The 11,302-nt window shown below is 42.5% G+C and overlaps 1 protein-coding gene across 1 annotated transcript in view; it reads left to right on the forward strand.

Annotated features, from left to right (window-relative positions):
• LOC311045753 (serine/threonine-protein kinase tousled-like 1-B) overlaps window positions 1-9,559 on the forward strand; it is a 20,077-nt gene extending 10,518 nt beyond the window's left edge. Inside the window, exons 12-22 of the mRNA XM_084057775.1 lie at window positions 20-214; window positions 1,068-1,134; window positions 1,317-1,414; window positions 2,115-2,196; window positions 3,323-3,414; window positions 5,726-5,815; window positions 6,543-6,712; window positions 7,245-7,380; window positions 7,761-7,872; window positions 8,308-8,415; window positions 9,122-9,559. Of these exons, the coding sequence (XP_083913901.1) occupies window positions 20-214; window positions 1,068-1,134; window positions 1,317-1,414; window positions 2,115-2,196; window positions 3,323-3,414; window positions 5,726-5,815; window positions 6,543-6,712; window positions 7,245-7,380; window positions 7,761-7,872; window positions 8,308-8,415; window positions 9,122-9,277 (1,306 nt within the window). The 3' untranslated portion in view covers window positions 9,278-9,559. The remainder of the gene's footprint in view (window positions 1-19; window positions 215-1,067; window positions 1,135-1,316; window positions 1,415-2,114; window positions 2,197-3,322; window positions 3,415-5,725; window positions 5,816-6,542; window positions 6,713-7,244; window positions 7,381-7,760; window positions 7,873-8,307; window positions 8,416-9,121) is intronic.
• The last annotated feature ends 1,743 nt before the right edge of the window (window positions 9,560-11,302 follow it).

Genomic DNA, 11,302 nt, shown 5'->3' on the forward strand with positions numbered 1-11,302 from the left:
CCCATTCCTTCATGTGCAGGCAGCAGGAGGGCATCAACCAACAGAAGGAGGAAATCGAGCGTCAGAGGAAGCTGCTGGCCAAGAGGAAGCCCCCCAACACTTTGTCCTCACCCTCTCTCTCAGTGGTCTCTGCCCCCGAGCCCAAACAGCGCAAGACCAAGGTGGTGAATGGCAACGACCCCGACCCCTTCCTCAAGCCCTCGCTGCCCCAGCTGTGAGTGTACACCAAGACAAACAAACCCAAAAATATATGTGACCGTGCTCCACCCGGCAATAGGAATTTGGTCGTTTCCATCCCAGTCAGGATGCTGGCTGGCGATATTATTGTACCATTTTATTTTTGCACAAATTGGAACACAACAAGATGTTAGAAATGAGTTTGATTTAATTTAAAACCCCTCAAATACGCAAAAATAACACAATCAACTTTGCCGTTATTGGTTTGATTCGATGTTACCTGCCGCCTTAAGCCACATAAAGCAACCTACAGATCAGTTATGAGAGTGTTATTGTGTTACAGTCTCCGGAGAGAGGAGTCAACTAAATATGCTGCCAAGCCGTCTTTCATATCGAGACATTCTGATTATATACTGAAAATACGTATTCCACCGAGGAATGCACTTGAATTTACCACAGCACTGTGTGCAGTGCAGAGGTGCACAAAAATATACGTGAACAGGGCCAAGTGGTGGATTTGCTGGGAAATAACTCTGATATTGCTATCAGCACATGTGCGATTCTGTACAGAACAGAATATTACAAGAAGTGTGATTAGGTGGGCCTTAGGCAGAGGAGGATTGATGTCACATTGGTTAGGTACACACACACACACACACACACACACACAGAGAGAGAGTAACCGGAATACTGACTCATATTCCTATATAGGATTTTATCATATCCACCTTTATCAATGTTTTCCAATTTATGTGTGACCACAGAGGTAGATGATTGAGTGATAGATGTTATATCAAAAAGATTTGGTAGGATTTTCTTGATCCTGTAATATAAGATTTTCATCACTTCACACTTTGATAAAGGGGCATTTCTGCTTGTTATTTCGGCAGCTTGACCCTGGCTGAGTACCACGAACAGGAGGAGATCTTCAAGCTACGTCTGGGACATCTTAAGAAGGTCAGTGGGAAAACAAATCCCACTGTAATCATCATTATGACAGAATTTAATAATCCCATCTCTTCAGGAATGCAATGTTGGTTTCGGACAAAAAACAAAATGTTTGAAATGCAGGCTGACCTCGCCCGTAATAGCCTAATTTGAAAGGTCCATTCACGTGTCCTGTGTGGTGTTTTGTGCAGGAGGAGGCTGAAATCCAAGCTGAGCTGGAGCGCTTGGAGCGGGTGAGGAACCTCCACATCAGAGAGCTGAAAAGGATCAACAATGAGGACAGCTCATCGTGAGTACCGTCCACTGTGTTGACCCATGAAAACTATTGTTTATCTGCTCATGATCAAGACAGTAGAGAACTAGTTTACTTAGCCAGACGATCAGAGATCTCGGCCTACTGATACGTCTGGTGGCATCTGAATTCAATGAATGTGCTCAAACCGGGTGGCAACAATTCGGAAAATTAAGAAACTGAATTTAGATTTCCCCAGACCTATTGGTAGGCGGGGATCTCTGATCATCTTGGCTACTCAAGACTAGTAGAGAACAGACTCAATCACTGTAAACACTGATGGAGGATTTCTTTACGGTGGTCTGATTTTTCTACTACATTGGCCTGCATTTGAACAGGGTGAAGTAAATGTGAGCTGCCAGCATTCACAAATAATTGGTTCTGTAAAACTGTAAAATGACTGATCCTATAACAGAGTCATAGAGCCATCTGAATGAAAGATCTTGGCTCTGATCAAGCCTACAGCTTTCATATTCCTCTGAATAAGACTTAGTTTTGACATTTTTGATAGAAATACATTTCTAACAGGAATGCTGATTTCTTCTTTTTCGATAATAGATGTTTTTAGATTACATCTCCTTGTCTTCAGCTTTGATTTGACATCCGGACAAGAAGACTTTAGCATTGAATATCCCCTGGCACCTTTCATAAAGGTTTTGAGAATATGCTCGTCATCTCTGTGTATTCTTGCCTCCAGGTTCAAAGATCATCCTACGCTGAACGAGAGGTACCTGCTGCTGCACCTGCTGGGCAGAGGCGGCTTCAGTGAAGTCTACAAGGTAATGCTGCTCTCACACTAGTGATGACAAAAACTACAAAACAACCAAGCGTCAAGCGTGGCCAGCTACATTGCTGCCAAGTCGTCGTTGTATTGTCACGCCACACTACATAGATGATGAAGAGTAGGTTTAAATGGTACAGGGAACTGTTTAACAGCAATAATTCGTTTTTTTGTCCTTTTACGGAACGGAGCAGGAATTGTGAAGAAAGAGAATAGAAGGGGAGTGGAAACTGAAACAAAAACATGATTGATTGACGCTTCACTGCGTCATAGGAGCGCTGAGAAAAGTTGAAGCCAGGTAAACCTTTTTTGTAGTGCGTCATACAAGTCATGCAGCAGCAAGTGTCGGGCGACAGTTTGTAGCTCAGTGTCGATGGCTTTCCTTGAAGATGACTTGCAGCCTCTTGGCTTTGTTGCTGCTAGTGTGAATGCAGCATAAGGCTTTAGTGGAGTGAAATCTACAAGGTAAGGCTTTATTGGAATGAAGTCTACAAGGTAAGGCTTTAGTGGAGAGAGTAGTAAACCATAATCTGCGTGAAGGTGGAAGAACTGCTATTCGTCATGGAATTCGCTCTGGCAAGTCCGTTTATCTTTCAATATCGGACACCTTAGAGTACATTATCGCGCTTATACAGTAGCATAGCCAATAACCAAAGACCAAAAGGGAGGAGCCATTTTATTTAAGAAGAACGGCAAAAAACTGTCTGGCAACCACTCTTCTAGTCCAACAAAAGGCTTTTGTAGTCCAACAAACCGCTGCTACAGTTTGTTTATCATTGTTGTTATGTTTACATGCCGCTTAACTCTGATTAAATGTTTGTTCTGTCCCAATATCGGATACTAACGAATACCTGCTAGACAATCAAAAACAAGTATTTTCTGTGGCCATGTATAAATGCATTTAGTTTTCCTGAATGTGGCCAGTGTGTTTTGTCACTGTAGATGTAGACTTTGAGACGTGTGTGTGTGTGTGTGTGTGTGTGTGTGTGTGTGTGTGTGTGTGTGTGTGTGTGTGTGTGTGTGTGTGTGTGTGTGTGTGTGTGTGTGTGTGTGTGTGTGTGTGTGTGTGTGTGTGTGTGTGTGTGTGTGTGTGTGTGTGTGTGTGTGTTTCTTGCCACACCCAGGCTTTTGACCTGTTTGAGCAGCGCTATGCGGCTGTCAAAATCCACCAGCTCAACAAGAACTGGAGAGAAGAGAAGAAGGAGAACTACCACAAGTAGGTCCTATGTAATAACAAAAGAAATGCACACATGAACTTTAATTCTTCTCTCTCTTCTTTTTGCTTAACAATGTGAAAATGTCCTGTTCTTTTGGAAATTATGTTTTTCTATTTAGCATGTGGTCAGTTGGGTGATTTTTCTTCAGCATGCTGTTTTATTTATAGGCCTGGTATCCTGCACAGCGCCAGAATGACATGTCTAGGAGGCTGCTTGAAACATCTGTTCCTCTGAAAAGAAATTGCAGCCTCTTCAGATTGAAAATGTTTTGGTCAATATGTGTATGTGTGACACATACACAGTTAAATTAAAGACGGGGCATCAGATAATTATAATGCTGGAAATTCAAATAACCCGAGAAAATGTACCTATGTTATAATTTGGCTTTCTCATAAATAATGTTATTTAAAATTTTGAAATCAATGTGACAGCTTTGCAAGTTTTCTCAACAATCTATATGAGGTTGTCCCCTGGAATACCTTTCCAACAGTCCTGAAGGAGTTCCCACATTTGCTGAGTACTTGTTGGCTGCTTAATGCTTTTCCTTCACTCTGCAGTCAGTCTGCAGTCATTCCAAACCATCTCTAGTAGGTTTAAGTCGGGTGATTGTAGCAGCCAGGTCATCTGACACAGCACTCCATCACTCTCCGACTCGGTCAAATAGCCCTTCCACTGTCTGCAGGTGTGTTTTTGGGTCATTGTCCTGTTGAGAAACAAATCATGTTCCCACTAAGCGCAAGCCAGATGGGATGTTGTATCCTAGCCGGAATTATGCGGTAGCCATGCTTGATAAGTGTGCCTTGAATTTTAAATAAATCACTGACTGTCACCAGCAAAGCACCCCCACACCACCTCCTCCATGCTTCATGGTGGGAACCACACATGCAGAGATCATCCTTAGGGCTGTGACGGTATGGTGTTTTTATTACTACACTGAGCAGTAAAGCAACATACCCCCCCCACACACGCACACGTCTAAAAGTAATGATGGACTGTCATTTCAAATTAGGCTTTTTACTGTATACCAACCTTTACTTGTCACAACACAACTGCTGGGCTCAAAGACTTTAAGAAGGAAAGAAATTCCACACATTCACTTTTAACAAGGTACATGTGTTAACTGAAAAGCTTTCCAGGTGACTAGTACCTCATGATGGTGCTTGTATTGGAAGAATGTACAAAGCTGACATCAGAGTTAACGGGGCGGTGCCTAGTTTAACACATTGCGTGCCAATCACGTAGTTATACGCGAACCTAAATAATTGCGACATAAAAATAATATAACATGATCAATAATTCAATATGTCATTTAACATGGTTTTCCAACATAAAAAAAGAAACTCTGAAAATGACCTGGAAGCACATCTACACTGTCTCCCTCATTGAGAAATTCTGGATTCATAAATAATTAACAAGCTGTGGGTCTCTCCCACTGAGGCTTTATGAGAGAAGCGAACGATGTGAGGAGAGTGGGAAACAAAAGTGTTTTATATAAATGAGAGTGATGTCCTCTCCTCTGAAACTTAGTGTGAAGCACCGTCTGTGTCTGGTTATAGACGGCAACAGAGCTGCACCTGCTGCCAGCGTCTGTCGTTCGGTTTATAGTTTCATGTTTCATTTCATAGTATGCATGGATTAAAGTTCTCGGTCGCCACGACTGATTTCACACATTTGGATTCCATAGAAGCCAGCAGCATGTCTTCTATGGATGTTGCGCGGCAAACATAGCCGATCTGCAAGCTCTCAATGCGTCACAGACGCATTGAGAGCTTGTAGATAGGCTATTTTTGGTTATCGTTAAGATTAGAGCATTTGAAGTAGTCAAACTAGCCATATGTTAAGAAGCATCTTCCCTAAAATCTTAGTAATAGTGTCTGATGAATTCATATTAAAGCAAATGTTAAAGCCTCAATCTGTGATTTATTCACCTGGTTGACAGCAAGGAATAATATGACTAAAACATCATAATTTTGCATATTGTGTTAATGATTTAGGAATCTGTGTGTGTGTGTGTGTGTGTGTGTGTGTGTGTGTGTGTGTGTGTGTGTGTGTGTGTGTGTGTGTGTGTGTGTGTGTGTGTGTGTGTGTGTGTGTGTGTGTGTGTGTGTGTGTGTTGCACGTTAGGACACATTAGGTCCTAGGGAGATTTTATCTTGCTTTAATCCATGAGTATGGATGTTTTCACTATTCTACAATGTGGAAAATGGGAAGGTGTGCCCTAACTTTTGACTGTTACTGTGTACGTCTTCACCAACCACCCCTACTTTGCGAGTAATAACTGGGGTTGCTTGTGTGTTGCCATGGTAACAGGCATGCATGCAGGGAGTACCGGATACACAAGCAGATGGACCATCCCAGAATAGTCAAACTGTACGACTACTTCTCCCTGGACACTGACACGTGAGTCACCTCTAACCTTCCCCTGCTGACCTCAGAGCCCCATCCCCCAACGATGATGGAGCCTCAGAGTTGTTGTTGTGCACACACAACTAACTGGGTCACCATGCCATGTGGTGGGATCTGTTATTCAGTGTGCCAGAGAGTGCCATAAGTACATACATTTTTAAGGGAGAGGCCTTATTGTAATAGAAGTCTCAACATTGACTGTGTTGGAGGGTTTATTTGTCACTACTCATACAGGTTTTGTACAAGCAGTGAAATTCTAGTGTGGCAATGTCCACAAGACATTGGACAAGTGCTAACAACAACGCAAGAACAATAATGCTGTATATGATACATTGATATTGTATGTGATAATACAATTAAAATGAATACTAATAACGAATGAGATAAAGATCTGGACCAAAGCATGACTGAATTACTATTCACTTTTAAGGGTTATTTCCTGATTCCTGACATCTCAGGGCCCATCTTCCGATTGATTGTGATGTCTCCCTGACAACCGACAACCAATAAAAATATGGCATGGCCGACCACAGTTGCCGTAGCCCGGTGACCAAACTTATGAGCAGACTTCTAAAAAATGTGAATAAACAGATTCAATTTGGGAAATCGATTGATATTTTGGCCAATCCATTAAGGATAAAAATTGATGCAGTTTTATTGATTTTATAGATTGATGCACTAGATGAAAGGATTATTTATCTCTCACCCCTGACCATGCCAGATTCTGTACGGTGTTGGAGTTTTGCGAGGGCAACGACCTGGACTTCTACCTGAAACAGAACAAGCTGATGTCGGAGAAAGAGGCACGATCCATCGTCATGCAGATTGTCAACGCCCTGCGCTACCTCAACGAGATCAAACCCCCTATTATCCACTATGACCTCAAACCTGGTATGTTACAGTACACACAAACATCTTTGTACAGTGGGAGCCTAATGTTGACAGTTTAAACATTCATTTACACATCAAGGATTATGACACAGTAATTGGATTGTTTTCATTCATACAACCCTTATTTAAACCTTGGGTTTGATTTGTTTAGGAAACAAGCTGAGGGTTAATTATTAGATTTATTGCTAAAGGGATTGCATCATTCAAGTGCAGGCAACTAGAAATCACACAGAGAGGCCGAGGCTTTTGGGAAAATGGAGAATCCAGTTTCAAGTTGGCAACATCATCGCACATTCGGAGTAAACTTTCTGATGTGCAACTTTAAGGATGGGTAGCGTTGATATTGATTTAAACTTAATTCAAAAACGATAAGACAATGGACCGTTTGTACACCAATGGTTTGATTAAAAATAACCTGCCTCTCGTCTCTTGACCCATGACCCCTGTATTAAATTCAAATATCTAATCTGGTCGCAGAAACATAATGATATGTGATACTTTCATACAAGTCAAATATTTCTTCTCTGTGCAGGAAACATCTTGCTGGTGGACGGTACTGCGTGTGGCGAGATTAAAATCACAGACTTTGGTCTGTCCAAGATCATGGATGATGATAACTATGGCGTGGATGGAATGGACCTCACATCGCAGGGTGCCGGAACCTACTGGTGAGATGTGACTCTGTGTCCGCTCGTACACATGGCAATTCCTCCATCTGTGAGACACAGATCCTGTGTCTCACCTAGACACAGGATCTGAGGTGATTTTTTACCTGATGGTCAAGATTCAATTTATCCCCTGTACTTGCGCTGGAAACCGGGTTCAGATCCAGGGTAGAAGAGAAAAGTTACATAGTGCAGCTTTAACCTGGCATACTTATTTTGGGCATGTCATTATTGTCAAAATGTATGAACATTTTCTAAATTGTGAAAATAGCAGATCAAGCGGTGAGCCAAGAGACTATGGCCATTTGGGGGTCCTTGGCATGGAAAGGTTTGGGAACCCCTAGTTACATAGTCAGTGAAAATGTTTTGTGTGTGTGTTGTAGGTACCTCCCTCCAGAGTGTTTTGTCGTTGGGAAGGAACCTCCTAAAATCTCCAACAAGGTGGACGTCTGGTCTGTAGGGGTCATCTTCTTCCAGTGCCTCTATGGACGCAAGGTACAAAACAGTTTAAACACATCTTTAGGATGCATGTGGACACTGAAGACTAGATTTGTTCCACACAAATTGAAACGGCAACAGTGAACCTCCCACAGTATTATGTAATGATAACTGTAAAGGAAGCTTCCACACTATGAAGGAAGCTTCCGCTGAATTCACACCTGCAGCAGACTTTTGCTGCTGCATTCTGAGAAAACTGCGAGGTTCAATGCCTTGTATATCTATGGAGAGGAGAGACCGCCACTGGAGCATAGCTCAATTTATTGCAACTTTGTAAATGTCTGCACTACAGACATTGGCTCGCAGCTGCTGGTGAGAAATCAGAGTTAGAATGATTGTGATCAGGTATTGGTGTCAAACTAGAGCCATACTGGTAAGAACGGCAACCAGTTAAAAGCGTATTGATGTGCTGATGTCTCCGTCTCTGTGTAGCCGTTTGGTCACAACCAGTCCCAGCAGGACATCCTGCAGGAGAACACCATTCTCAAAGCCACCGAGGTGCAGTTTCCTGCTAAACCACAGGCCAGCACGGAAGCCAAGGTAACGCACGTACGCACACACACACACGCACACGCACACGCACGCACGCACACACACTCACTCATGCACACACATGTTCTGCAAGCATTCTGTCAATTGGTGCTTTGGTTTCAAACATGCAAAGATTATTATAAATAACATTTATGAAATAAAGCAAAAGGTTCTCTTATATTGAGTACTGGGTCCTCGGTAGTCAATTTAGCTAATTTTATTTTTCACAACAAAATGAGGTTTAGCAGTGCAAAACGATCAGGGAGTGGTTCTGCTATGTTAAATGATTCATTTAGTACCCATTAAATACCTGCTGATCAGGATGTTCATTAAATATTCCATGAAAAAAAGGGGTAGGATATGCACATCCCCACAGTTTCTTTAAGTTTTCTTTAAACATTATTTCTTCACTTTAATCAAGTGAAGAAAAAGCACACAATGTTTCGCCCTGCATGGATTTTGAGTCCAGCACCGTGTTTAAAGAAACTGTGGGGATGTGTATATCCTACCCCTGTCTTTTTCCATGGAATATTTAATGAATATCCTGAAAAGCAGGAATTTAATGGGTACTAAATATCACATACCATGAAACGTATACATAATATACATCCATCCATCCACACACATACTGTACACACACACGGCCTGCTGTTCATAATTCATAACATTCTCGTGTGTGTGTGTGTGTGTGTGTGTGTGTGTGTGCTCTCCCCAGGCGTTCATTCGGCGCTGTCTGGCATACCGTAAGGAGGACAGGTTTGACGTTCACCAGCTGGGCTCAGACGCCTACCTCCTCCCTCACATGAGACGCTCCAACTCCTCTGGCTCCCTGCAGTCTCCAGCCACCTCCTCTCTCTCCTCCTGCTACTGACTGGCTCCTCTCCTTCTGTGTGACTGACTGACAGACCCCTCTGGCCAATCCCATGGCAGGATTGTTCCAATGTAGAGGCAAAAGGGGGGTGAACCATTTTACCTGAGCTGCTGCTCCCCAAACAGATGAGAATTATAGGCGAGAGCAGAACGAACCGAGGGGTTGAGGTAGGCGTTGTTTGGAAGCAAGATAGGTAGGGTGGGTACTCACCCTACTGTTGCAGTGTGTACCCTTGAATGTGACCGTTTGCAAGGGGCTGAGGGGGGGGAAAGCAAGATAAAATCGGCAGAAATAAAACAAAAAAAATATGGGGAAAATGAAAAGTGAGAGAAAGAGCGAAGGCACCATTGAAAGGGAGGCAGCGGAATTCACAGTTTTTGCTATCGCCACATCAAGCTCTTCATCGGCAGAGAGGGATTAAGGTATTCAGAAGGTTTGCGGAGGTGTTTATTGACTTTGATTATTGGGTTCTCCCTAACAGAGACATTTCAGCAGCCATTAATGCCCCCTTCCCTGCCCAGAACCAGTAACCCCAGACCCACCTCACTGCAGCCCGGTACACTTGGAGAAGACACCCTACCAAAATGAGAATTGCCTCGATCTGGAGGGTTCATTAGAGTTGCTGTGTGTGTGCGTGCGTGTGTGTGTGGGGTACCTTGAGAATGTTGAGCTAGGAATGCATCATGTACAACCAAATGTCTGTATGCCATATTATATGGACTATCAATTTAAAGGAATACTTCACTGTTTTTCATCCTTGTCTGTCTATCGGTAGAAGTAAGGATCAGTACATGGTGCTACGTCCCTCAACACTCTGTATCGCAGATTGTCTGCACGGCAACATCACAAACTACCACCTTTCACCCCTCTGTCACTAGCGGCCTCGAGAACTGCTCAAGAACCAAGCCTCAGCAGTGCATTCTGGGTATTGTGGGATCAAAAAGCAATGCGCTATGTTCAGAATGGGACAGAACATTTGCATTTTCTCCGCTGGTCTCGCATGTATTCAAATGGTTTGTGCATTGATTTACAGTTAATGTCAAATTAACTAAACATCCACAAACTTGACAGTGGAGTATTCCTTGAAGTCCTCATAACACTTGTAACTTGCCACAAAATGACAGTGTCATGTAATTAAATAGACTGTACAACACGAGCCATGGGGCTAGAGGATGGGCAGTTAAGTTCTGACATTACTTAATAAAAAAACTAACCCAGAATGAGGCTTCTGGGACTGAATTGCACTTCAGAATCAAGACCATGCTCATCTGTTCTTTTTGATGAGGCACAGAGTACTATAGGAGTTTTAAGTTATGGAGGATTAGCATTATATTGAGTTCAGTTCATTCTGATCAACTCCAGGGATCTATTCTGGAAGGTAGATCTGAGAACCTTGTCTTAAATCAGTTTTTGTTGTTCAGATACCAGGTGTCTGATTCTGTCAGTTATGCGAGCATGGCCTTTTGTGGCAGAGCTGATATATTATTTACCATGCCATCGAGTTAATCGAGGTTTATTTGTTTTTTTTTCCTCACTGACCGTCTTAGTAACTATGAACATTATGTGAAGGATCAACTGTTACTGTAACCCACACAAAACTGTTTGTATTGTTACAGTACCATTATTTGTATTGGGAATTTGGGAATCTTCTAGTGTACATTTCATGTGCAGAAGCAAACATTGGCTCGCAGTTATACAATAATGAATTTTATCCCCTTGCTTCCCAACGCCTCTGTCGCTTGTTTTATTTGTTCTCCTGAAAGCTGTTATTTTTGCTGCTATAGACGTAGCTTTTAGTTTGTACAGAGTGAATGGTCTGCCCTGGGATATGTATGTATGTATACTTGATCTGTGTTGAAATCAAGCGATTCGCTCTCTGCAAATGTACATTGTGCTGTCTGAAAGTGATTTGACTAATTCTAGCGTCAGTGTTCAAGCAGATCTCTGTTTGCTGTCATACAAGTTTAGTAGACTGTATGGAGCAGAACCCCTGTTATGTATGTTAAATGCTAAAAAGAAGAGGAT

Source organism: Gymnoscopelus microlampas (assembly GCF_963454915.1).
Source record: "Gymnoscopelus microlampas genome assembly, chromosome: 5".
Lineage (NCBI taxonomy): Eukaryota > Metazoa > Chordata > Actinopteri > Myctophiformes > Myctophidae > Gymnoscopelus > Gymnoscopelus microlampas.